Below are 26734 nucleotides of genomic sequence, written 5' to 3'. Positions count from 1 at the left end.
GGTAGGGGCTGGCAGCCCAGGGATGGGCAGCATCAGCAAGACCTGCAGAGCATCAGCACAGGTCTTGTTTAAAGCAATTTCACTCTCCAACAGGGGCCACGTGATTCACTGATGAGTCAGTCCAGAGCAGGGAACCAAGCACTGCACCTGTCTCAACTCATCCACAGTAGTTTGCACTCAGCAGGGCTTGGTGGACTTAGGAGCAGAACCCTGACATCACCAACCCTGGAAGCTCTGGAACCATAAGATGTGGCACTGAGGGACGTGGTCAGTGCGCACGGTGGGGGGGTAGAGTTGGACTGGAAACCTTAGAAGTCTTCTCTAACCCGAATGATTCTGCGGTTCTGTGAGTGGGCACGGCGGAGATGGGTCAGTGGTTGGACATCGTGATCATAGAGATCTTTTCCAACCTTCATGATTACATAATTCCATGAAGGAGTGCCATCTTCCACCCTGTGGACCACAAGCAGCACCTCTTTCTTCACCCCTAACCCATGATGTAGGACCAGCTCACCTGGACCTGCTGCTTCTGTGCGTTCAGCATGTTGGGATCGATGGAGAGGGGTCCCAGCACGCTCATCATCAGCTCCTTCTCCATCAGCCATGGCTGCAGCTGCGCCTCGGCCGCCTGGAAGCTGGCCAGCTGGTTGGCTGACTCCTCCAGCTTCTGCTGCCGCTCGGCCGTCGCCTGGCTGGCTCGTTCCCACCTGCAGTCTGCACAGAGCTGGGGTTGGCTGTGCTCCCCTGGGCTGGGACGGCTCCGCACCCTCCCCGTGGTTCACCCGGGACGGGGGTCCTCTGGCTTCCCACAACTGGCTCCAGTCACTCTCCCTCTAAGAAGCCATTACCCATCCCTAATGGTCTCGAAGCTCACAGAATAAACCCCACAAGCAGCACGTCTGCAATGCAGGCACTGCTGCCACCAGCTTGTCTGACCTTGGAGACCCCCCTCACACCTCTGGCTCAGACACGGCTCCGATAAATGGATGCTCCCACGTGTGTCAGCCCTCAAACACCACGTTTGTATCTCCTGGATGGAGAACTCCATAAACGTGTTCCTGCCATTTCAAAGCAGGGACTCTCTGGGCTTCTTTTTAAACACATTGCCTTGTTTAGTCAACACTCAATTACCTGCAGTACCCTTACTAACGACCAGAATTTCATATCTAGCAACGCAGCTTTTAATCAAAGTAATCAACTCATGCTGCTGATGCTTTTTTTTTTTCTTCTTTTTTAAAGAAGTAATTTAAAGAGACAAGTCTTTAAAATATACATCCATCATAGAGATTTCATTAATCAGAACAGAGCTCGTCTCTGGAACACCTTGTGCACCAGACAGCTCGGAGATAAGTTTGCTATTTACTGAATTCTAATTAGAAGCGACTGCTCTGCTGTGACTTTGGAGTCGTCCTGCAGTCCGGAATCACTTCTAATGTGATGCTTCAAGACAGAAACCTCATGACAGAGCTTCAGGCACTTACTCAGGTCTTCCTGCATCTTCTTCCAGTTTGCTGCTTCTGGAGAATCTGGATATTTCTCCAGCAAACCAGAAAGCGCTTCCTTTACCTTCTGGATCTTTCCAGAATTCTGTTCCAATTCAGCCAGAAATGCCTGGAAAAGGACCGTTGGAACTTTGTTAGGTACAGTGCAAAGGAACAGAGTCACTGAGGAGGAATGAAGCAGCAGCTACGAGCTGGAGAGGAACAATTTCTGCTCTTTGCACTTTAATGGAATCGCTTCATTTTTCAGCAGCAGCAGCACAAGCTGCTTGGCTCCCAGAGCACCACGGATGGGGAACAGCTTCCCACAAGGAGCTGGGAGGGCAACAACAAGCACTGCAGAGCCAAACACGCGCCCGAGAGCACCAAGTGTGGGAGCAGAGGGTGGGCTTCTGCCCCACTCCCCGGGATGCCGCAGGGCAGATCCGGCACTTCCACCCGGCCGCAACAAACCCTGCTCTGATGCGGTTACCTTGTTGTGCTCGGCCTGAGCCCGCACGGTCTCCGTCTTGGTGGGTGAGGAGGAGGCTTCCAGCTCCGACAGCGTCCGCTCCTTGGACTCCAACCACTGCAGCACAGCGCCCGCCTCCTCCTGCACTGCCCGCATCCTCTCCAGCACGGCCGAGAGCTGCTGCAGGCGCTCCCGCAACGCCGCGCCGAGACCCTCGTACTGCCGGCTGACGTCCGACACGTCGCATTGGATCTCGGTCAGATCTATTGCCAAAAACAGCAGCGCGGGATGAGAAGCGCGGCCCCGCGCACGGCGCCGTCAGGCACAGACTCAGCCCCAGGCCGTCCGGCTGCGCTGCACTGCCGCTCACTGCCATGTGTCACCCCAGCGCTCTCCCCCGGCACCACCACCGTGTGCTGGCAGCTTGCAAACAAAGCAAACGTCCTCATGTCTGTGAGACTGACGCACGCTGAGCCCCACTGCTGCAGTGTCACTGCTGGGACGGTGCGAAGCAACGTGACGCCGAAATACCGAGCCATTTTTATGCACCTGTTATCTCACTGAACTGGTGAACTAACAGCAGATATCGGGCAATAATTAAAATTGCTCTTCGGTCGGAAGGATTGGAAGGCATCGTAATCCCTGCGAACCAATAGATTTAACTGCAGGCCCCGCAACAATCTCCATCTACCAGCCCTGGCACCATCTGACGGCGTTGGGACAACGCCTGTCCTTCAGCCTGACCCACATCCACACCGCCGGTGTCACCGAGCCCATCTGCAGGCTCCTTTCGCTTCGACAGGATGCTGATGGTGTCACACTGGGGCTGATGTCTCACGGATGGAAATGCACAGACAAAGCGGACGGGGACGCGGCCAGCGGAGCGCTCTCACCTTTGCAAGTGTGGAATCCATTGACGCTGCCCAGAGGCCCTCCCACTGCAGGCAGCACAGAACCTGAGCGGAGGGGACGGGGACAGACAGGGGGACAAGACAGACATGTTAGGGCTGCGTACAGCAAGCAGACAGGAACGCAGTGTGACAACACAGCCCTGTGGCACTGAGCACACTGATGGCACTCGGGATGTGGCTCTGCTGTGCACCCCGCAAAGCTGCTGCCCTGAGCGTGATTTTGTGAGCTGAGGCTTTGCAATGCCTTCCCCAGAGGGATTAGCTCCCCGAAGAGATTAATTCCCTCTTATTCTCCTTTCCCTATGGAATGAAACTGTTTAAACCTTCCCTAGAGCTCTGCTAGGAGGCACCACACGTGTCCCGCTTTGGGAAGCGCTGCAGACACCACAGTTACATTTTGAATCAAAAGGGGATTCTTCAGAAACGCCAGCTGCTCCCTTTCTGCCCCTCTTGGGTGAGGGACTGCAGCTTCCAGCACCGCCCCAACTTTGCAAAGGGGAAGGGGTCCCCTGTGCTGGTGGTACCACGCAGTGAGCCTCGCGGGCAGGGGATGAGCCAGCTCCAAATCACAGCCCCCATGAATCCTAACACCTGACCTGCACCTCCCCTCTTTTAGATATCTGACAGCGCTCTGAGAGAGGAGCTGAGCTCTGTCTGGTAATGCATTCCAGCTCCTGCTTCCACACACCCTGCAGACTGTTCTTGGAAGTTCCCCATTGAACTGTTCATCAAGTCAACCCCAACAAATAAGCACAGACTGTACATTCCCGTAAAGGCCCATCAGAGGCGAGAGTGCAGGGACTTGTTCTCACGAGCTGGAAGACAACTCCAGCTGGTTTCCAAACAAACCAGACATAATCTCATTGCTTCACAGACTCAAAGCCAGAAAGGAGATCAGTAAATCATGCCTGAGCACTGCAGCCTCCCGTTCCACGTGGATATGGAGCCCACACCTGGATATGAGGCCCGGACCTCCCTGCGCTGAGCACCAACACAGTGCTCACTATAGGGCAGCCCCGGGCCCCAAGCTGTGCCTCGTGCTGCTGGGCTCAGAGCACACAGCTGATGCACAAAAACAACAGCCTGAGTGCTTGCTGGTCTGCACCACCTCTGAAGTCATCTCAAGTTTGGTAAAAAGGGGAAGTAACCATTTCTGGCTCAGTGCAGGCTAACAGAAGCTGCTCGTGGAGCTCCATGAAGGAAGGAGCCCTCCTCATGAGCAGGGCTGCCACTCACCCGCCTTGGTCTGACTGTCCGGGGCCGTGATCTCCACAATCAGGTTCTCCAGGAGGGTCCCCCTGTGGCTGAGCTCCTCCACCTGCGGGCCCTTCCCTGACCATTCCTCCAGCAGCTCCTGTGCGGGGGCAAAGGCTGCAGTCAGTGGCTGCTCCAACAGCACTGCGTACCCATCCCACAGAGCCCTCATGCCAACCCACAGGGATGCTGCAGGACCCCCAGTGTGGCCCTGGAATTGTTTGGGTCCCCAGGATGTGTCTTGATTTAAGGCTGCCTTTGATGTCTAGGAAGGAGAAGCACACGGCAACAAATCCTAAATCCTTGACAAAGCAGGGGAGTAGGGAAGGGAAATGTGCTGGATGTGGGAGGACCACTGCTCTGCTCCGTCTGCACACGAGGGGATGTCCACACAAAAAGGGGTTGCAGTCCAGCAGGAAAGCATCACTGCGAGCACAAAGCACCCCCAGGACACTGACCCCTGAGATTTATTCCCCACTCCAGCATTTTCACAGCAGCTTCTCCAGCTCCCTCTGCCCACCTGGACCTGCTGCCTGCGCCGCTGTAGCTCCTGGGTGCCCAGCGAGGTGTCCACAGGTGGCACTTTGCCCTCGCTGTCCTTCAGCCACTTCCGCAGGGCTGCCACCAACCTCCGAAACTCGTCCAGCTGCTCCTGGCAGGATGAGGCGTCCCTTTCTCTGCGAGTGAAAAGGTTTTGGGCAGTCAGAGCTCGTGCTTCGCCTCGCAATTACCGCCGCTGAATGCAGCACAGTTGTGTCTCCAAGAACCCAGCTTTTTATTATCAGCAGCAGATGCTGCTTAGGAACTGTGTGCACAGTGTGGGCCAACACGGGGCGCGGGGCAGCCTGGGGGCTCACAGTGGGGAGCACCCACTGCACGTGCTGACCAACTAACAGAGCTTAGTATGGAATTCCGCTGCTCTCGCCCCATAACCTCCTTTGCAGTTAGGGAGCTGGGAGACGCAGCTTGCAGCCCCCCCAGAGACACAGGCAAGCTGCTGCTCCAACCCTACTCGTGCTTCCAGGGCTGATCCAAGCTCAGGATGCTGCTAGAGCACCTCTAACCCAATGCCAGGGCCACCCCGCTCTGCTCCGTCACCCGCGATGCCCCCACCCCGCTCCCGCAGGATGGTGCGCAGCCCACGCGCTCGGAAATGTGCGAACGCGGCTCTGCAGCACCGGGAATGTTCCAGCCGCCCCCGGCCAGGGCTTTTTATAACGTGTCAGCTGCAGAGCTGCGCCGCGCTCCCGGCGTGGGATGGGGAGGCAGGAAGGCTTTGCTTGTGCCCCCCCTGCAAAAAGGAGAGCTGACGGGGCCCTGCTCAGGCTGTGAAGGCTCAGGGGGGTCAGACTGAGGCTCACCTCTCCTTTGCCACCTTCTGCAGCTGCAGGAACTCCTCCTTCAGATTCTGCAGCTTTTCCTGTTGTGCAGCAGCGCCGGGCACAAAGCCGCTGGCACCCAGCTCCACAGCCAGCTGCTCCAGGGCAGCCAGGTCCTCCTGGTGCTGCCCCATCTCCATGTTCAGCTCCTGCCAGAAGCAAAGGGTGATGCTGGCTGTGCCCCCAGCGGATTTGGGGAGGGGGCTGAGGGGGATGGCCCTGGTGAGCTGCAGACCCTCTGCAGGCAGCACCGTGCATTGCACCAGAGACAGACAGACGGGCAGGACTCAGGACTGCTGCTCCTGAAGCTCTGGCTCAGCACATCCCACAACCAGCTGCGGCACCAAATCCCACTTCTCCCTGCCCTTCCCCTGGTGCTGGCTTAAAGTCACACAATGAACACGATGGGAAACCGAAACTGGGCCAACCCGAACCCAGCAGCATAGCATGAACATCTGGTTTTACATCAGCAGGAGCTTTTCTGCATCTGTGAGCAAACCATGCCCCACAGGACAGCACTTGTAGGGAACCTGAGTGAAGAATTCGCACAGTCGCTGCTGGCCACCAGGACTCACTGCTGTGTCACATCCTGCGCTGCACTTGCTGCCAACACTTGGGTGTTTTGCTTATTAACCGATGGAGGCTTTAATTGGTAAAGCCTCACTATATTTGGATCGGCCCCTAGGAGACTGATTCTGTCAGAAGTTTGGGCTGGCTCCAAAGAAATGCCATTCCCATCTCTCACGGCTGCAAACGGCCTCAGCTGCTCCAGCCTCGCTCCCTTCCTCAAGCAGCAGCAGGTTCCTGCGGCCCGGGAGCAGCGGGGGCTGTGTGAGCAGGATGCAAACCCCACAGAACGGCAGCACCCAGGAGCCCTAAGCAGGCAGAACCCACCTCCTCCCTTGGGCAGGGGAAGGCACAGCTCACCTGAAGGTGCTGGGAGAAGTGAGCGATGTCTTGCTCTGGCTGGTTCCCGGATGCCAGCATCCGCGCTCTGCTCTCCATGAACTGCTGCAGCTTCTCTGAGAGCTGCTCGTACTGCTCCACCTTGGGCAGGAGACCCTTCAGCACCTCCTCTTTCTCCTGCTGCTGCTGGCATAGCCTTCCAAAGCGCTCTGCCACCTCTGCCAGCTTGCCCTGCAGGGCAGCAGCCGTGCTGCCATCCGCTGTCTCTGCAAAGCGCATCACCATCTCACGGGTGGCTTCCAGGCAGCTCCTCTGCCGGGCGATGTCCTGCTTCAGCTTCTGGTGGGAGCACACACACAAAGGATGCCACGTTAGGAAGGAGAAGACCGAGCAGGGACAAGAGGCTGCACTGCCCCATGGAACAGCAGCACGCATTTGTGGGTGCACCTCCCTGGAGGTGCTCGAGGCCACGGAGGGGCAGCCCGAACTGGAGGGAGGCAATCAGCCCGTGGCAGAGGTTGGGACTGGATGGGCTTTAAGGTCCCCTCCAACCCAACCACGCCGTGGTTCTGTGATTTGGGGCAAGGCGGCCTTACCGCGCTGGTGGCCAAGGAGTCCTGGATGGTGGCGGAGGAGAGCGTGCCTGGCTGCTCTGTGCTCAGACTCCTCTCAATATCAGCTACTGAGTGCAGGAGGCTCTCCAGGCTCTCCTGGACACTCTGGGACTGCGCGATGGATTTCTGCAGCAGGTCTGAGCGCTCGGCCATTTGCTGGGAGAGGATCTGGAAGCGGCTCACGATGGCGTCTGCAGAGACCAGCAGAAAGTGGAGCAAATGGCACAGAGCTTCCCACTGAGCGTTCAGAGAGCAGAGAACACCAGGCTCTTGCTGAACTCAAAGGCCCCATCACTGTGCCTCCACCACTGCCCCACGTCCCCCAGACGTGACCGATCATCCATCCTCATTGCTTTTCGGTCTGTCCCCATCCATCCCTGCCACACCAGCAGCTGCTCCCTGCTGTTGTTGTTTTACCTGTTGTTTCCTGAATGTGCCCATGGTCAGGGGCCGGCTCTCCCTGCACCTCCAGCAGAGACCGAGCTGCTTTCTGGAGCTTCTCCACTGGCACCTGATGCTCGGCGAGGTTTCCCTGCAGCTGCTGCTTTGGCACAAGATAAATCGGCAGTCAGCCACATGTAAGAGACCCTCACCCACGATGCTCCATTTAAACCCTGAGGATAAACCCTGTTCAGTTAATCAAAAAATCCTACAAATGAATAATGTAGGTCAGAAGGCTGCAGGCAGGGCTGGGTCAGGCTGCTCGGGGGCACTCACAATGGGGGAATTTCCTCCCTACGTCCCACTGGGACATCCCCTCTGGCCCCTCATCCTCATGCTCAGCACCTCCCAGAACAGCCTGGCTCCAACCTGCAGTGACTGCTGAGCCTGCAGGTACAGCACTGCACCCAAACGCAATATAAGAGCAGCTCGAATCTCTTCCTCGCTGCTGATGTCCAGCACTGAGGCTGCAGAGCAGAGGCTCTGGATGTGCTCCAGCACTCCCCCAGGAGATGACCTGAGCCCCACGCACCCCAGCGCTGGCCAGCTGCTCCTGGAGAGCTGTGGGATCTGAAGAAATGCTCTCTGATAGCAGCTTCCCAACCGCAGCTTCGCTGTCTTCCAGCCACATCTGGAGAGACTCTGCCACCTCCTGGAACTGCTGGTAGTGGTCCAGCAGGGTGCTCAGGTGGGAGCCGAGCTTGGTGCACTGCAAGGGAGCAAAGAGACACAAGGGGAGGATGCACACAAGATGACAGCAAACAGAAAATGCCCAGGAGTCCCAGGGTTTGCAAAGCCCTCCACGTACCTTGGAGTGCAGCGTGGCGTACCGCTGGCTGGCATCCTCCAGCTTGCTCTTCACCACGCTGCCAGATGACCCCGCATCCCCAGCAGCTCCCTCGGCATCCAGCACCTTCTGACCCGACATGGTGACGAAGCGCAGGTCGCCTTTGTGGGAGATGACGTCTTCAGAGAAGCTGCCCTGCCGGAGCAGCAGCTGCCGGAGGGACGCGGGGTCGCCGTCCCCTTTGCACATCCCCTCCAGGTCCTGCTCTGCTTGCTTCAGCCACGCCTCGAACTCCCCGTGGTCCCGCAAGAACTTCTGCAGCTCATCCCGCAGCACTTGCACTCGTTTCAGCTGCACCTCGGAACGCGCCAGGGACGCCGCATAGCGCTCCTTCAGCTCCGCCAGCCCGCCCTGCAGCCGGGCCCCCTCCTCCCTGGGCAGGCTGTGGCCGTGCTTCTCCAGGAACGCCTGCGCCGCCTGCGTCGCCAGGATGACGTCCTGCTGCTGGGACAGCAGCTCCCGGTGCTGGGCCTGGAACACGGCATGCAGCGGTGACCCCCGTGACCGAGGACACTGCACCCGAACCCCCACAGCACGTGAGGTGGATGCAGGGAGGCTGTGTGTGGGGCCGAGCCCTGCATGATGCTGCGGTGCCAGTGAGGCAGGACGATGTAACCCCTTCTCATTAAGGGCACCGTTCTCTCATTATGTGAGAGCCTGGTGCCAGCCCCACCACCGCTCACCACGCGTCCTTCAGGTCAGGCAGGAACTTCCCAGGAGTTCCCCACAAGGAAAACCACCCCAGCGTGCGCTCTGGAGGCCAGACCCATCCATCACCCAACCCACGTGCACCACAGACAGGGAGCTTCGAGGGGATGAGACATCAGCCCTGACCTTCAGCCCCTCGTACTGCTCATCCAGGCTCTCAGCAGTGCTGGCTGCTCCCACCACGTGCCCATCAGGGATGTCCTCTGCACCCTTCCCAGCTCGCTCAGCAGGATGTGGTCTGTACTGTGGGAGCTCTCCCTTCTGCTCCAGCGATGCCACCCAGCTCAGGAGCGCATCAATCTTATTGCTGTTCTCCTGCAGCTCTTTGGCAGCTTTCACCTGAAATCACAAAGCTCTGGATGATCCCTTTTATCCACGTTCAGCAAAATGCTGCTTCTCACCCCAGTGCAACGTGGGGCCACAGGCAGCCTCCACCCCGGAGAGCTGTGGATGCATCTCACAGCTGTGTGGAGGTGCTCAGTGCCCACCCTAAGGCTCAACCAAGGATGCTTTGTGACCACACTTCCTCCACAACAGGGGCAATGCGAGGGCAGCGAGAACAGTGCATCGTTTGACTCACTCAGGGCTTCAAGCGAGCCTGGTTCCATTGAGCAGCCCTCAGTGCTCTCAGCCAGGCACAGGGCTGCAGCTCCTCACACGTTACCTTTTCGGTCTCCTGCTGCACTGCAGCAGTCACAGCACTTTCCAGCTCCTTCTGGGCCATCTCTGTCCTCTCCTGCAGGGACTGGTACTGCTCCTTGGCACGCTGAAGCTTCTCCTGCAGTACTGCCAGCTCTCCAGGCTCCATCTTCGCCTTGTTCTCCTCCAAGAACTCCTCTGTGCTTTTCAGGACGCTGGCAAAGGAGGCGGCTCGGCTGTGCATGCTCCTCTGCAGCTCCTGGGCAGACAACAGCACGATCCCATCAGGGCCCTCCCAAGGCAGCACCAACCCTCCCAGCGGCCTGTTTCAAAGCACCGACCTTCACGTCGCTTTGCCTCTGCTGCAAGGCAGGCAGGTCTCCTTGGCTGGCTGCTCGCTGCTGCTCCACCAGCGTGTCCTCAGCTGCTGCCAGCCAGGAGCTGAGCTCGGCCAGGTTCTGTGCACGGGCTGCCTGCTGCTCCTGCAGCGTCTGCGGTCAGAGCAGAGGGGGAGAGAGCTGTTAGTACCAGGGCTGCGCCTCGCTGTGCGCATGGCTGAAAAGCAAGGCACGAAGTTACAGCTGCAGCACCTTCCTGGAGGGGATGCAGCACAGAAACTGGCTTCTGCAGCTCTCCCTGGGCTCTCTCCCCCTCTCACATTCACACGCTGCAGGAATGGGGCTGAGGTCCAAAGCCCAGCACAGTGCTGGGGGACTGCAGTGCACATCTGCCACCACTCAAGCAGGTGTCTCCTGTTTTGCTTTTTAAGAACCCCATCCAGATACAGTTTATGCAGCCCTCTCCTAGGAGAGCGCCACCAGAAGTTTCTGTGCCTCTTCCATCCAATGTTCTGAACAGGAAAACTGCACCAGAAACTCAGCTGAGGAGAGGTAACAGCCTGGCAGTGGGCAGCACCACTGCGGAGCCCCAGCTGATACCAGGGCTGGCTTTTGGACATGGGTTTGGAGAGGGAGCCCAGGGGAGAGGAAGCTTTTCTGCAGCTGACCCAGCTCCCACATTTTGCTGCCAGAGAACAACAGAAGCGCCTGTTTGAGCAATTGAGCATGATGTGCCCTGAGAGTCCCTGCATCGTTTCTCTTCCCTTCCCCACAGGAGGTGAAGGTTTGTGTTTCACTGGGCATTTCAGCAACGATGTACAAACTTGTGCAAAACACTGTGCTTGCGTCTCACAGTCATAAGATAAACAACAGAAGCAAACTGAAAGAGCCTTCTTAAGAGCTCTTCCGCTGCAAAGCGAGTTCTTCCTGGGTTAGGATGGGCTCACACAATCTGAAAAAGCAAAGCAAACTGGTTAATACACACACACACACTCCAGATGGGACAGGCAAGAGTTACAGAGAGCAACTGTTAATAAAACCGCATTAATACTGTCTTGAACAAGAGGATCCATGCAGTGATGGGTGCTGCTGGAGTGCAGCAGGGCCTGGGGACTTGCTTTTGCAGCTGCTGGCTGCCTTGGTGCATCATCAGCGATCTCTCTAGGTCAGCAAAACCTTGCTTGTGCACCGACAACAGGACACGAGGACCCAGCCGTGGTGCCAGCTACACACAGGGGTTTCCTGGTGGGCTTACAGAGATCAGGGCTTGTCCCACCTGCCCAAGATACAATGGCAGCAGAGGACTGTGCTGCCCACACCTCGGGAAGGCTCAGCCTTCTGCAAGGAAAGCAACCTTCCACCTGGGAGCTGCGTGGCAGGAAGAAGAAAGACCTTAGAGGAAGCTCACGATGTGCAGTGAGAAGTTGTAAACTGAGTGGCATGCAGGTGACATCCCAAACGAGGGGCTCAACCCGCGCTCCTGTGGCCGGAAAGCGCTTCAGCGAGCAAAGTGCAGGCAGGAAGATGTCCCACAACCTTCACCTGATCCGTCTGCTCCGCCTGCCGCAGACAGACCTGCAGCACCTCCACCTGCGCCGTCACGCGCCCCGCCAGCTCCCGGAAAGCCTTCTGCAGCTCGTTGAGCAGCCGCAGCAGCTGCCTGCTCTGCTGGGGGCTCAGGTCCTGGGCGTGCTCCGAGATAAGGAACTGAACGTCGAAGGCGGTGGCGTCGAGCTGAGACTTGGTGTCAGCAAGGGGCTCACTCAGCTCCTGGAGGGAAGGGAAGGGGCTGTCAGGCAGCACGTCGTACACACAGCCTTCATCCCCTGGGTTTCAGCTGCCAGCATGCAGGAGATGCTGAGCTGACCAAATCTTGAGAGCTACCACTGCCACATGAATGACTGGGGGGGTCTGGGCTCCTCACAGTGCTGGTGGAGAGGTGTGACAGAAGGGCTGTCAGGGCCCCCCACGGCAGCAGCTCTCAGCCCCAAGGGAATCCCATGGACCTCTCAGCTTCCACTGCACACACGTGCAGTCACTCCCCAAACGCCCAAAGCAGATGGTTCACGCTTTGTGGAAACAAATTACTTTGGAGCAAATGCAGCATCTCTGCTCCTTCTGTGATGAAGGGTAACAGCAAACCCACCGAGGCTCCAGGAGGGAAGCAGGATTAACAGCCTCTCCTCCACACACAGAACAGCATCTTCATCCATAGGGAAAGACTGGGGGCATCGCCAAGGATTGGGGGCATCGCCATGGTTACCTTATAGCGTTGGAGGCAGCGACTCAGACTGCTGACATCCAGTGTGTGTTGGTAATCAGTGCCGTCCAGCGCCCGCGCCGTGCCGGACACCCAGCACAGCAGCTCCTGCAGCTTCCCCTGGAGGCTCTCATGGTGTGCTGTGATCTCAGCCTGAAACACAGAAGTGCCCCACTTACACATGGAGCGGGGAGGACAAACCCCGGCTGGGCAGGGCAGTGGGACAGAAGGCAGCAGGGCCAGCCAGGCTCTACCTTTTGGGTTTCTGCTGCACCACGAAGGTTTTGCAGCCGGGACTCCAGGATATCGCTTGCGGAGCTCAGAGACTTCTGGAGGTTCTTGGCATCCTTCTCCAAAGCTCTCAGTAGTTGCTCGGGGACTTCTTCAGGCGGGTTGGCCACGATCCGCTTCACAGCGTCCAGCTCCTGATTCACTGGAAAGCTGAGCTCCCGCAGCTCGGCGCCCAGGGCCTGGGGCAAAACAGCGTCGTTACGGCTCTGATACGCTGACTTCACCTTCCTGCTGCTGAACTGACAGCACTGCAGAGGTTTTGGAGAACCAGCTCCAAACTCTGTGCGTGTCTACTGGAAAGATTCTCTGCAACTGACCCGTCCGTGCAGCCCCGCTGGCTGCCAGCACTCGACTACTTTTCTCCAGGCTGTAAAACTCATTTCAGCCACGCTCAGGGAGTGTCAGAGCAGGGAGAGATGGGGTTTGCACACAAGTGCTGGGGCTGTGCTCACCTCTGCCTGCTGCAGCAGTGTCTGCAGCTCACCCAGGTTCTGCTCCGCCGGCTGCACCCTTTTAATTCTCATCTCGATGTCTCGCAGCATGGAGAGATAGGAGATGAGCTTCTCGTCGTGCTCCAGGCACATCTTCTTGCTGAACTTGATCTGCAGAATCCGACAGTGAAACAAAAGTTCAGGTTTAGAGAAAAGAGAAAACAAGTGGTTGTAATTTTGAAAAGAAGAAATCCCTAGATAGCATTCCATTTCAGGGACTTTCCACTTGCTGGCCTTATCTCCAAGATTCACTACAGGAAAAATCAAGCACGTGGGTTTTTCTCCAACACAAGCTTAGAAATGGCAAGAGATCTATTGTGTTACAGTAGAAGTGCCAAAAAAAGGTCCTACTTATTAGTCATTTGTAAGCAATGCTCCAGCAAAAAGAAGCCACAACGAAGTGATTTCAGTCATACATCACTGCGTCGTTTGCCAAATCCATTGCAGCTGACCCTGTAAGATCAAACCCCAGACATCCATCCTCATGTTCTGACCGTCTTCTGTTCTGAGCACCGGGGGCAAACCACACGCAAATCACTCAGAACCAGCACTGAAATAGCAGACAGCAGTACCGTACCTGGGCAGGTCTGGCAGAGTCGCTCGAGGTCTCCAGCAGTTCTCCCTCCACGATGACTGGCAGGAGCAGCCCCCGATCGCCAGGACCCGCCTGCCGGGGCTTCTCCTGGGCTGCTTCTCCCCGGGGCACATCCCCCTGGGACACAGGGGCAGTGGGCACAGCAGCTCGGTCTGTGCTGATGGCTGCTGCTTGCAGCTGCGGGGGGGGTGTGCAGGTGTCCTGAACTTCTGTGGGTTCCTCTCTGATGATTAACTCATCTGGTTTTTCGCTGACTGCAACAAATGCATCACTGGTGACTTTCACTTCAGCCTCCTCCTGGCTCAGCATCCCCTCCATCTCCAACGCCGCAGAGGAAGGGGGACCCACTCTGACTGCAGCTCTCAGCACCGCTGCTGCTTCCGCTGCTTCTGGGGGGGTGGGGAGCACCTGGACCCCCGTGAGCTTTGCTGCATCTTTCCCAGGGATGGGTTTTGCTTTTCCATCCCTGCTGCTCTCCAGCTGCTTTTGCTCAGCTGCATCTTCTGCCCACCCAGCAGGAAGCTCCTTGCTGGCAGCCTCAGGCTTTGCTTCTGGAGCTCTTGAGACAAAGTCCTCCTCTTCCTCCTTCCCTGGAATTTCTTTGGATATTGGAATGGGAAGGGACTGCTTTTCTACAGGTTTCTCCAGCTGAGCGCTGTCTCCTGAGACACCAATCTGCTTTGTTCTCCTTTTCCTGCTTTTTTGTCTCTGGGCAGCTTTTAGCTCAATTTCCCCTGTTCCTTCCTGACCACCCGGACCTTCTGTCTCCAATGAGGGGGTTTCTCCCGCAGCTCTTCCACCTGCAGGCTTGTCTCTTGCAGGCTTCACAGGGACATCGGCCTTGCGGGATCCTCTGGGTGTTGTAGGACCCACCTCCTCCTTTCCCAGACCCACAGATTCCCTGGGAGTTACCTGTGCTCCCCGCTCCCAGCTGCCCACCCTCTCCCTTCGCTCCGAAGCTGCCGCTGCACCTCCTGCCAGAGCTCCGTCCGTGCTTACAACCGCCTTCCTCCTCTCCTTGCTGCCCTCTGTGCAGCGAAGCTCTTCCTCCGATCCCAATACTTCCCTTGTCCCCAGCTCTGCTGCTTCCCCTCCCGCTCCCTTTGTCGCATGGGAGCTGCTTTCTGCAGTCCCTGTCGCCTTCGTCACCACCTCGACAGAGAGAGAGGCTGCCCGCAGTGCTGAGGATCCTGGAATCATTTCGCCCACTTCTCGCTGCTCTCTCACACTCTGCTCTGAAGCCTCCTTAGGGATCAGCTTTGGCTTCCCTCCTTTTGCTGGGGAACTCGCAGCTTTGGACCTGGCTTTGTGCTCTGTGCCGTCGGACACAGCAGCACCGCCACGCAGGTCCACACCTTCCTCTTTTGGAGACACCTTCTCCATCTTCTCCTGGGAAAGGTGGGCTTTATCTACCGTGAGGGCCTCTACCATGTCGCTCTCCACCGACATTTGCGCCTCTCGAATAGCAGCAGCTAACCTCTGGCCAATCAGTCCCTTTTCAACAGCTTCCTCTAACGCCAGTCTCTTCCCACTGCTAGCGTCCACAATTCCCCCGGCCCTCAGCTGCCTGCTGCCGATGACCGCCGCCATCCCCTCGTCCAGCAGCCCCCGCTGCAGAGCGGCCTGCAGGGACAGCCTGCTGCTGACAGCCCCCTCCACGAAGCCCCCGCTGTCAGCCTGGCCCTGCAGCAGCCGCAGGGTGGGCAGGGGGTCGGCCCTCCCCAGCCGCAGCGCCTCGGCACAGCTCAGCGCCCGGCCCGACGCCTCGTCCCGCACGGCTCTGAAGGGATGCACCTCCAGGTACCTCTGCCCGGACTCAACGTCAATCCTGCACTTCTTCACCATCTCGGCGTAGGGCACAACCACGCAGCTCTCGGGGTCTACGATGCCGTGTTTCAGCTCCGGGGAGGACAGGGCTTTCTGCACCACCTCCTGGGGCAGCAGCCCCTCCTGCGCTGCCCGGCTGAGTGCCATTCTCTGCCCAGAACTGGGATCGATAACGCTTCCAGCCCCAGCCTGGATTTCTTGCACTTTCCTCTGGAATTCCGGACTAACAACCCCTGCTGCCACCGCCCGGGGCAAGGGCAGCTTTTCCTTTGTCACTGGGTGGGTGCATTCCTGCAGGCAAACGCCTTCAGCCTTCGTGAGTTCATTACATAAATCTGCATCGATCAAGTCATGTTTCATTGCGTCACTGACCGAGAGCCTCATCCCGGAGGCGTGGTGAAGGATCCCCCCGCCAGCAATCTGCCTGGTCAACAGCTGAAATGCTTTTTCTCTCTCAAGGAGCCCTCTTTCAACAGCCTGTGCAACAGTCAAAGGCTGCTTGGTTTTGGGATCCACAATCCCGCTGGTTTCAGCCTGTAAGCGAAGGAGCTTCTGCCTGGTGGCCTCATCGGTGCTTTTCCCTTTGGAAGCCTTCTCCAGCTTGACCAGCTCCTTCTGACTCGCTGGCTCTATGAGGCCGAGGTTTGAAGCCAAAGTGACCGACACCTTTTTGCCACGTTTCAGGTCGACGATCCCCCCGGTAACCACCTGCCCCTCCAGGAGCCTCATCGCCGTCTCCCTGTCCAGAAGGCCAACGGCAGCAGCGTCCTTGACGGAGTAGACAAAGTTATTGCCCGGGTCCAGAACACCGCTGATGGCTTTGTCAGACGTGAGCACCTTCTGGAGAAGCTGCTCATCCATCAGACCTTCTTCAATGACATCCTCAGTGGTTAAAGACTCACGTGTGTGCGAGTCAAAGAAGCCACTGAACATCTTCATTTTCTCCATCAGCTTCACAGCCGTGTGGCCGGGCACCGCACCGCAGGCCACAGCTTCGTTCAGAAGAAGAGTTCTGCCCATCTGCTCACACAAAATGCCACCGCTCTGGAGCTGCATCTGCAGCGTTTCCAGAACATCCCCGTCCCGATCCGAGGGCCGTGGCAGGGCTGCATCACCAACGCTCTCACCACCCAACACCTTTTCCCTCGGTCCCTCTTCCACGTGCAATACGCTCGCAGTATTTTCAGTGCACTCCATTTGCTCAGCCTCTGCAGTTCTGGTGAGCACAGCCTCCTCTCCTCCCAGAGTGCCGTTCTGAGCCGTCTCCTCATTCCAGAAGTAAATCTCTCCAACACCTTCTGCCTCTAATTCAGGCTCCTTCGCGCCTCCAGATCTCCCTGCCACGACTTCCAGTCTCTCTCTGCTTGCACAAATAGGCACCACCAAGTGGCTCTCGCTTTTCACAACACCTGCCCCGGTTTCCAATGCCCTCTTCTGATCTTTGATGTCTTCCAGTCCATCTGCTGCAATGGGTTTGGACTCTTCTGCTTTAATGATCATTTCCTCTGTTTCTCTGAATCCACTGCCAGATTTGCAGGGCTGTCCTGGCATGGATAATTTTACCTGATGCTTCTCCTTGCCTGTAGAAGCTATTTGCTCTCTCCCAGATCTGGCATCAGTTTCACTTCGGGTGGTGGCCCGTTCAGTACAAACCTGCCCTTGCTCCTCCACATGCAGATCATCTCCTGCGCGGTCCAACAGGAGCCTTCCAGGTCCCATCCCCACCTCCCCGTTCTCCAAAGTGGATCTGGGAGGCAGGGTCTTTTTGCTTCCTTCCTGCGGAGGAGCAAGCTGCAGCTCAAGCTGCTGCACAGCCACACCGTTGCAAGGCTCTCTTTCAAGAACTGCAGTTTCCTTTGTCTCCTCAAAGCTCTCATCCTCTTCCAGTGGGTGTGCACAGGATCCATTTTCTTGGGTTTGGATGAGGTCTTTAGTGAGGTTGCTCAACTCTCCATCTACTAAGAGCAGCTTCTGCCCGTCGTGGATGTTGATGTAGCTGTGGGTCATCAAGTGGAACATCAGCTTTTCATCATCACCCCTCAGCTCAGGGTCCCTCTGTCCCTGGTGCCCCCCAGAGGAGCTCCTGCTTGCCAGCTGCACGCTGCCCATCACATCAGGTATCACCATGGATTTCAGCTTCTTTGCCACATCTCTTTCTAAGATGCCATGTTCCACCGCTTTCTTCCAGGACAACACCTCAGTGGTTTCTGGTATAAAGACAGCCTTAATGAGCTGCCTCTTCCTGAGAATCTTGTAAGCCAGCTCTGTAGACAGGATCCCTTGCTCTAAAGCACCTGCAGCTGGGACAACCTCCCCTGTCTCCGGCCACAAGAGCCCCATGAAGGACCGGAGGGATTCCAGGATCACCAAAGCAAGCCGTGGTGCTACCAACTCTTTCCTTACAGCTTCATCAACTGTCAGTCTCTCTCCTGTGGCTGCATCAATGATGCCACCTGTCTGAAGCTGCCGGATTAGAAGCGTGCATGCCAGATCCTGGTCAATTAAATTATGTCTCACAGCCTCGTCCACAGCCAGCCTGTGCCCTGTCCTGGGGTCAACAATGCCACCAGCAAAAAGCTGGGCTTCCAGCAGCCTCACCGTCACCTGTCTGTCTATCAGCCCTTCCTGGACAGCACGGAAGATGCTGACTTTTCTGCCTGATTTCAGGCTCACCATCCCACCTGCCAGCTGCTTGACCGGGAGAAACCTCAGTCCAGTGTCTTGGTGGAGGATGCATCGCTGCAAGAGCTCAGATAGGTTGATTTTCTCAGCAGTGTTGGGGTCAATCAAATCCTTATTACTCTCCAGGTGGGACAGCAGCCTGGAGTAAAGCTGGGGAGGAAGGAGCCTCTCTTGCACAGCCTTCTGCATGCTGATTCTGCCCTGATGGGTTTTAAAGCCGCCGGTGACAAGTTCAACCTCGAGAATCTTTAGCCCAGTGCTCTCACTAATCCTCCCCTCTTCTATCGCAGCAGCAGCAGGTAGGAGCTGCCTCCCTTCGCGTCGGACTTCATGCACCTGCTGGAGAGCATCCTTCAGCTCCCGCAGCACATGGAAAGTCCTGAGGTTGATGATGTCTCTTGCCAGACCTTCCTCCAAGGAGAGTTTTTCACCAGTCTCTGGAAGAACCAAGTCGGATGTGATCACCTGAGCCTCTAAGAGGACGAGGCCGGTCTCCTGATCTATAAGACCTCTCTGCATTGCACCAAAGACAGGGAATATTTCTACCGTCCCAAGGTCGATCACTCCTGCCACTGCTTCGCTGACCTGGAACAGAAAAAGAAGGACAAGAATCAAACCAAAATCAAGCATTTCCAGCACTCAGATTGCATGAGGTCAAGGGAGTGGACCAAAAAAAACCCAAACAGGCCCAAGAGCTACTCCCAAAGTGTCTGAAGTGCAACTCCAAAGGTATCCCAGCACACGCATTGGTGCATTTGATAGCTTTCAGGCTCCAGCAAGTATTGATGCTCAGCTAGTCCATCACCAAAGGCAGCACCAAAATGCTTCCAACATCCATTACCACCAGTAACGCAGCAAAGCAGCAAGCAGCAACACCCAGAAGCGTTCCTAATGCTCCACGGAGCAACAGGGAAGGAAACTGACACAGACACCAAAGCTGTTCCACAACTCAAGTTTTAAAAACAGAAAGATGACACGAATCCCACTTCATACTAACAGAGAATAGCCCCAGAAGATGTCCCTTCAGGGCAGGTAGGAACCTCTTCCAGTGCAGTTTCCACCCTGACTTCTGCCATGCTCAAATTCGGCCCTTCTGTGCCAGGCGCCCAGGGAACACCACAGGCCTTGAGCTCCCAGCAGCACTGACCAGCCATGCACTGGGCACAGGCACTGCCCCTGGCATGCACAGCAGCTCCCCAAGCATGTCCAACTGCTCTGCCCTATGCCAGCCCCTAGCTGTGCTCTGTGGGGGCAAGGGAAGAAACACAAAAAGCTGTAATTCCCAGCACGGGGACAGTGACTGGCTTGGGACTTTGGTATTTCTGGAGGGGCTTTTTTTGCAGGGAAGGTGAGAACTAATGGCAAAGAGTAACAGCACTCTGGACCTTTTGATTTCTCCCAGCTGGTGTAGAGTTGATTCAAGCACTGTGTTATTTCTGTTGGGGTGGGGAGGAGTGATTCTGCATCACAGAACCCTAGGAGCAGTGGGGCCAGCAGCCCTGGCCCTTAGAGCTGCCCAGTGCCCCCCACCATGGAGCAGGTGGGTGTGCTGGGAACACCAACCAGCACTGCCAGACTCAGACACACACCTTCAGAGATGAACAAGCCACGGAAAGACAGAGAAGAGGTGAAAGAGAATGATAAAGGAGGAGATGGGAGGAGGGGAGTAAAAGGCTTTTACTTACCAGAGTTGCAGGGTGTGCCTTGAGCAGTTAAAGACAGAGCCTTATGGAGCAGTTCAGCCGTATCACACACAGTGTAAAGCTTGGTGTTAGCGTCCAGCATGCGACCGTTTTGTTTGCAAAAAGAACCCCCCACACAGGTCGTCCTCTTTCACTCTGTGTGTTTTGTTTGCTTAAGTCCCGGAGGGTTAGTTAAACTTGTAAGCAAGGATGTCAGTTAATCTTAAAAACAGTTGACATGAAACACAAACTGTACAAGGACACATCATGCTCAATTCAGCGCGCTCTGCTTTGCTTTTTTTTTCTTTTTAACTTTATAACGTCTGTCTGACAGTTGGATGTTTCCAGCAAGCAAATGTTAAGAGTCCTTCACGCTCCCTGTACAATGAAGCAACTGCACCCCACGGCAGCCACGCTGCAGCCTCACGGATGGGCCAAGGATCTGCAGCACAGCCCCAGTGCCGGCCCTCACCTCACCTCTTGGGCTGTGAGAGCGTGAGTGAAAGCTGCTCTGATCGGAGCCCCGCCACAAGGACGCGGCCTGAGAGGGCTGGGCAAAGCCTGCACACCGCAGCCGTTTTCCTGCCCACGAGGGAGGAAAAGGGAAAGAGGGAGCGGACCGAGTGCCCTTCCTGCTGCCAGGTGCTCCCAGCCGCCACGGCCGAGCCGCAGCCCAGTGCTGGTGGGACTCACGGGGAGACGGCCAAAGTGCTGGGGAGGCCGACTCGAGGGGAGATGCTGCGCTGGGAGGTGACGGCTGCAGATCTCAGATGAGTCCATGGCCTGCTGGAACAGGGCTTCACTCACCGACCCAGCACCAAAACCAGATCTGAGCAGGTCATTGCTTCAGGGTACAGGGAGCCAGCAAGCAAACACACAAATATATCCACCGACACATGTATATACACTTATAGAACACGTACATGTATATCTGAATGACTGCAGACAGCTGGCACAGAGGCAGGAAGGATGCACCCAGAGCACTGGGGCGTGCGGGGCCCCAAGCAGCCCTGCGGGGCCGGTGGGACAACACAGCCTCCACTTGGGGGGGTCTTCCTTCAGCCAAGACCCCAACAAAGCCCTCATCACGCCGTGAAGCTGCACAGGCAATGTGCCCTGCAGGAAGCCTCCTGCTGTGCCTCCAGCCCTCCCCGTCAGAAGGGCATCACATGGAGGAGGCAGACTGCTGGGGAAGCGCTTTCAGGACTGAAGACCGTTTACCTCTTTGCCCACCATGTGAGCAAGCCAACCCTCTTTCGAGCTCTGACTCAAAGTATTGCAAAGGACAACTCAGTGAGCTGCGCCAGGGCTCCTGCTGGGCCACCAGCCACCAGGCCAGCCCCCAGGTGAGGCCTGGACAGAAAAGATGGGAGGGCAACCACGTGCCAGTGGGTAGCCATGAGACACACAACCAAACAACACCTTTTTCAGTACCTTGTGCTCTGCCTCCTGAGCCAGCTGGCTCTGCAGCTGCTGGAGCTGCTCCGTGGTGTCAGTGCAGAGTGCCTGGTACGTGTCCTTCAGTGCAGCCACCTGAGCTGAAATCTGATCCTTCTCCTGATGGGAAAGCCTGCAAGGGAACGGGAAATCTCTCAGGGGAGCTCCACAAAGTATTTGCCAGCTCCACAGAACAGACATGATCTTCTCCCAAAGGAAAAGGCCAAACCCGCCATGAGTCCCCTCTTCCCACTGCCCTGCTCATTGGAGGGAGAGCAATTGTGCTTGGCAAAGGCTGACCAGCATTATAATGACCAAACCCCCAAATGTACCAAGCTGGATCACCACTGAAGTGTGTAAGTATTGTCTCGACAGTATAAAGGTTTCATATTTCATAGCTGTTGTTGCAGATGAGAAAAAATGGCCCCTTGCTGTGTGGAAATCAGGCGCTGGACTTCAAGGATGTCAGTCCATCAGTGCCCACCCAGGGTAACACAGCTGCCCAGCTGCTGCCACCACCTACCCCTTCCTCAGGTTGAACTCACTTGTGGTTGTGCTTTGCCAGGAAGATTTGTGACGTTTTGATGGCCTCAGAGACCTGTTCCTTCTTTGCAGCCAGCTCCTCATTGAGGGCCTGTTGAAAAAGCAGAAGGAAGCTTAATTCAGCTGTGGAAAAACAGCAGAAGTTAAGCTAAGAGCCTCATGGTTGCCCCCACAGGGATTGTGGTCATGAGAGAGGAAGGACTGCTCTCTTGGAAGCTGAATAACACAGTGACACCAAGAGGACAGGGGACATGTGACATGTGTGGGTCAGAGGTGGGCCCAGAAGGTCCCTGCCCACCTGCTGCTCTGAGATGGACTTCTCGATGTCTCCCAGCTCCCTGCTCCGGGCAGCAGCTGTTCTGCCTTGCACGCTCTGCTTCAGGCCCACAGCCCAGCCCAGGAGCTCCTTCACCTTGTCCACATGCTCTTGCTTCTCCTCCTCCACCACTTTCTGCAAATCGAGGAGAAAGAAAATTGTGTCAAAGGGGTTCCAGATTTCCAGAGTCTCTCAGGAGCAGCACCTGAGACACAACCTGAACGTGGGACTGAAAGCTGAGGGCAGATGTTAGAGAAGCAGAGCAGCAACCCTGCGCTGCTAGGAAGAGAGCCTGAGTGATGTGAATGCAGCTCAGCTCCATGCAGTGCCCTCACCTCCTCCTCCTCCAGCCGCCGCAGAGCATCGCTGATGTACTTGACGTGCTGCGTGGTCAGCGTTACCAGAGCTGTGTATCGAGTGCGCAAATCCATGAACTGCAAAGGAGAGAAGGGCAGCACATCAGTCACAGCCAGCAGAGCTGGTCGCACCGCACTTCACAGTGCATGACACGGACGCAGCACCTCTGCCCTGGAAAGATCCCCAGCGTGGCCCCACTGACGGCAGCAACGCCGGAGGGGAGGGACGTGGCCACGCACTGCATGCTGCACAACACCGGAGCCGAGGGGACCCTCTGGTCACGGACACGGGGCGGGTGCTCAACTCTTACAGAGCGGGCTGTTGGGATCTTTAATTCCACACGGAGCAGACAGGGCCTCTCAAGGTCTCATCCCAAAGATGCACACGCAGCAATGCTGCATGGCGCTCTGGTTATTTACCTCGCCGAGCCAACCCCGCTGCATTTGGCCCAGGGGTTCCCAGCAGTCCAGGTACTTCATACCTGGTGCTTAGAGCACTAAGCCACCCTCTCTGGCTATTGGAAAAAACAGTGAGGATGGAAACTGTATTTATCCATCGAGTTCAGCAGAAAGGAGCTCATTTCACAGAGGCTGCTGGGTGGTTGGATGGAGTGGAAGAACCCCCCCAGCCCCCGGCGTGAGGCTCAGACACGTCCCTACCTCCTGAGTGATGGCATCCGAGGAGGACAGCATGCGCCGGCGCTTCATGGGGGATTTCTGCTGCGACTCCACAAACGCACGGTACGTCATGAGCTGCAGCTCATAGTCCTGCAAACACAGCCGGGGCGGGGAGAAGGACGCTGCAGCCACTTCTTTCATACTGGCACCCTCAGAGCTCCAGCTCCTGCTGGCTGCCTGCACACACAGTCACCTCTCCGCTAACCAGGAGGTTAAGAGCAGGCGATGTGCAAACTGTCTCTGTGCCCTGGGTTTAGGAAGGGCCCTTACCTTGACAGCAGCTGAGTACTGCTGGGAGAACTTCTGACACTGGTCCAGCTTGGCTTGATTTTTCTCGATTTCTGCAGCCAAAGCCTTCAAAAAAAAATTCAGAGCAAAAAATGATTGTCAGGACGGCAGCCACAGGTGAAATGTACCAAACTTCAGCTCCTATCTTTTGCCTTCTGGGTGAAGCCTCAGACTCCAATCTTTTACGCACAGCCCATTTCAACCTCAAGGTAAGGAGCTCCTCTGTTTCCCCACCAGTCTTTCAGAATTCATGTTCTCAAGCTCAACGATGAAGGGATTTTAGCAAAAGCAGCTGTGGTCAGGGCAGTGAGCTCGCTGTCAGACGCCCCACGCTCCCATCTCACCGTTTGCTGGCTCAGCTGCTCTGACAGCACCCGGCTGTCCTCCGCCTGCCCGGGTTTCATCAGCTCCTGCTGGGCGGTGATCTCCTCGATCCACTGGATGAGGGCCCTGTGGCACTGGCGGTAATCGCTCAGCACCTCCTGGATGCTCTCCAGCTCTGTGTGGCTGAAAGCAGAATGGAGATCAGAGGGGCGAAACCCCGCCGCAGGTTAGAGGGGTACCCCAGTCACCCCAGGCCCCTACTGGTGCGAAGAAGCCTGACCCAAGCCCTCAGCTGAAGCACGAAAACAGATCTGGGAATGGAAGCAGGAGGTTTCTCACCGGGTCTCGATCTGGGCGCAGGCTCTCTGCCAGCGGTCCCACAGCTGGCTCCCCTTCTCCTGGTAGCGCTCGAGGTCGATGCTGCGCTCCTGTCTCAGCTGATACAGCCGCTCCCCCACTGCCTTCGCCTTCGCCATCTCCTCCTCTAACACGGAGAACACCGAGTTCTTGCCCTTCACTTCCCCGAGCCATTGCTTCAAAAACAATACAAGGCAGCTCACATTTAACGTCACAGAAAGCGGAGCACAGAGCTTCACCTAAGGCTGTCATTAAATCAGAGAGCCCTCTGTTCTGCAGCTGCAAAGCGAGCGAAGGAGCTCATCCTCCCGGGCTGCACCACCTGCAGTGTCTACAGGCTGACTGCAGACCTGGGAGATGCCAACAGGAGGGAGCACATTCCCAGCCTGGAGCAGGTCTGATTGGTTCAGCAGCCCCTGTCCTCGCGCAGCAGAACACACAGCTGCTAAGAGGTTGGCACGCATCAGCACGTGCCTACAAGTGGAAGCACAAGGCCATGGCTGCTCCTTTATCTTTACAATGAAATAAGGGAGACAAGTCCTCCCAGTAGCTATTTTGGACAGGAGAAACAGCACACAATGTAAATTCAGCAGAGAAAGGGAAGGAATCTGCTCGACAAACAGAGCATTGGCTGGTTTCTCTGTGCACTCTTTGAAGTGAGCAGCACCAACCTGCAGGGCACTTCTGTGCGCCTGAATTGCTGTCAGGTCAGCCGGGACAGCCTCCTCCTGGCTCAGCTTCACCTCATATCCCTTCACCAGAGACTCTGCTCCTTGGGTGTTACGAATGATAACATCAACCGTCTTCAGCCTGGCAAGTCAGAGAGAGGCAGCACAATGACATCCCACTTTTGGCAGAGATCCTCTCGGCTGCGAGGCGGTTTGCGCCCCGAGTCACAACACAGACGGTTGTGTCAGAGGACCAGAAGGAAGGTCAGCAGCAGAACCACACACAGAGGCAGGCCCCACTCACTTGTCCAGGTAGACAGAGGACAGCCCGTACGTCTGCTCCATCTTGGTCACCAGCAAGTCGAGCTCAGCTCGCAAGCGCGGGGTGCTGGGGCCGCTGGGTGCTTTGCTGAGGAAGCTGCAGCAGCGCTCCGAAACGCAGCGCAGGTCAGACTTCAGCCGCTGCAGATCGTCTTGTGTGCGCTGCGGGAGGAAGGAGAGAAGGTGAAAGGAGTGCCAAAACAGGCAGAGAAGAGCAGGCGGCGAAGGAGACGGGGTGAGATGGAGCAGGAAGCCCACTTGGTTTTGTCTGTGCAGGAAGTTCCCTTCGAGCCCCACACCCGCTGCCCACACGTTCGGCACAGCGGGGTCACAGCCGCTGCAGGCACGCGCGGAGGGCAGCACCCAGCATCCCCAGCCGGGGACCGACCTCCTGCTCGGCGATGCGGATGGTGTTCTCCTGGATGCTGTCACCATCTGCTCGGCTGCTGCTGGGGGACTGGATGCGGCCCACGAGTCTCTGCTCGCACTCCTCCAGGCGCAGGCGGATGTTCTGGAGCTCAGAGAGATACGTCCTGGCCACTGTCTCGTCCTTGTCTTCTGCAAATCGGGGACAAACCGAAAGAGCAGCTCACAGCCCCGCTCAGTACCTGCTCGGAGCCCACCGTGCTGGCAGTGCGGTGCTGAGGCCTTTGCTCAGGCGGAAAACAAGAGAATCAGATCTTCTCGTTGCAATGGAGTGAGAACAGGTCCAGCACAGGACACCGCACCGAGACCCACATCCTAACGGGACTGAGCTCTGAGCAGTGGGACTGCGGCTGCCTCATCCGTTTTGTTAACAGACCGACCGCAGGAAGGACACATCCCGAGTAGTGACAAGCCTGTCTCTGGCAGTGGTAGGGGAGGAGGGCTCTGCATTAACCTGGGGCTGCAAAGCCAAGCCTGTGCTGTGGGAACATTACTGGACAAAGGCCGAATCTTTGAATGGATGGAGGAATAAATAGAGCAGCTGTTCACAATGCCATCCAGCTAGCTCAAGACAGATGAGAAAATGAAGCTGTCCCATAAATCCTTTGTTTATTGGTCCCCACAGCTCCTAGTTAATCCATCAGCCCTGCGGAGCTCACCATTCTCCATGGACTCCAGCAGCTGCTGGATGTGCTCCTTGGAAGACTCCACTTCTTCCTCCAGGCGCAGACGGTCTGACACTGAGAAGAGCTCGGAGTCGCGGCTGTCCTGCAGGAAGTCCTCATAGTGTGCCTGGAGGCTCCTCAGCGCCTGCTGGCACTCCCCCTGCGCCAGGGAGCGGAGCTGCAAGGGGAAAAGCAGCACATCCATCACGGGATCACAGCCTGCAGGTCGCCGAAGCCTCCGTGCCTCCATCACCTCCATTTGCTCTTTAGAGCAGAACAGGAGAGCTCCCCCATGTCAGCCCCCTCCATCATTGCTCATCCCTAACGAAATGCTCGGTCCACAATCAATCCCTTATCCTTATTACGACTCAGTGCAAACTGTGGGTGTTCTTTTTAATGGGAAAAACTACAATCATTCTGTGCTGAGCCCCCGGGCTCAGGTTCTGCCATCGCCCCACGTCGCTGCAGGTCCTGGCAGCCCCTGCTCTTCACCTTCACACTCCCTTCTCCCCAGCACCGTGTGAGTGTGCAGCAGCGCAG

At 56.8% G+C, this 26734-nt stretch overlaps 1 protein-coding gene across 25 annotated transcripts in view; it reads right to left on the bottom strand.

Annotated features, from left to right (window-relative positions):
- The window catches only part of MACF1 (microtubule actin crosslinking factor 1), a 113489-nt gene that overhangs the window by 45361 nt on the left and 41394 nt on the right, over nt 1–26734 (bottom strand). For 18 of the 25 annotated variants that reach the window (XM_085208905.1, XM_085208906.1, XM_085208910.1 and 15 more), the window contains 32 exons: nt 26189–26372; nt 25492–25661; nt 25087–25265; nt 24786–24924; nt 24097–24290; nt 23778–23940; nt 23416–23499; nt 23128–23235; nt 22447–22545; nt 22094–22246; nt 21798–21886; nt 21250–21385; nt 13607–18718; nt 12991–13140; nt 12502–12717; nt 12251–12400; nt 11524–11757; nt 9991–10140; nt 9675–9908; nt 9137–9349; nt 8264–8773; nt 7988–8164; nt 7432–7555; nt 6997–7205; nt 6422–6739; nt 5477–5643; nt 4636–4792; nt 4098–4215; nt 2844–2906; nt 1972–2213; nt 1482–1611; nt 515–714 (listed from right to left, as the gene is read on the bottom strand). In XM_085208905.1, coding sequence (XP_085065031.1) covers nt 515–714; nt 1482–1611; nt 1972–2213; nt 2844–2906; nt 4098–4215; nt 4636–4792; nt 5477–5643; nt 6422–6739; nt 6997–7205; nt 7432–7555; nt 7988–8164; nt 8264–8773; nt 9137–9349; nt 9675–9908; nt 9991–10140; nt 11524–11757; nt 12251–12400; nt 12502–12717; nt 12991–13140; nt 13607–18718; nt 21250–21385; nt 21798–21886; nt 22094–22246; nt 22447–22545; nt 23128–23235; nt 23416–23499; nt 23778–23940; nt 24097–24290; nt 24786–24924; nt 25087–25265; nt 25492–25661; nt 26189–26372 — 10572 coding nt within the window. The remainder of the gene's footprint in view (nt 1–514; nt 715–1481; nt 1612–1971; nt 2214–2843; nt 2907–4097; nt 4216–4635; nt 4793–5476; nt 5644–6421; nt 6740–6996; nt 7206–7431; nt 7556–7987; nt 8165–8263; nt 8774–9136; nt 9350–9674; nt 9909–9990; nt 10141–11523; nt 11758–12250; nt 12401–12501; nt 12718–12990; nt 13141–13606; nt 18719–21249; nt 21386–21797; nt 21887–22093; nt 22247–22446; nt 22546–23127; nt 23236–23415; nt 23500–23777; nt 23941–24096; nt 24291–24785; nt 24925–25086; nt 25266–25491; nt 25662–26188; nt 26373–26734) is intronic. The other 7 variants (XM_085208916.1, XM_085208917.1, XM_085208921.1 and 4 more) reach the window with 3 other exon arrangements.

This window comes from Meleagris gallopavo, chromosome 25, assembly GCF_905368555.1.
Source record: "Meleagris gallopavo chromosome 25, MGAL_WU_HG_1.1, whole genome shotgun sequence".
In the NCBI taxonomy this organism is placed as follows: domain Eukaryota; kingdom Metazoa; phylum Chordata; class Aves; order Galliformes; family Phasianidae; genus Meleagris; species Meleagris gallopavo.
Note: the sequence above shows the minus strand (reverse complement) of the source record. Positions and strands in the feature narration are given on the sequence as shown.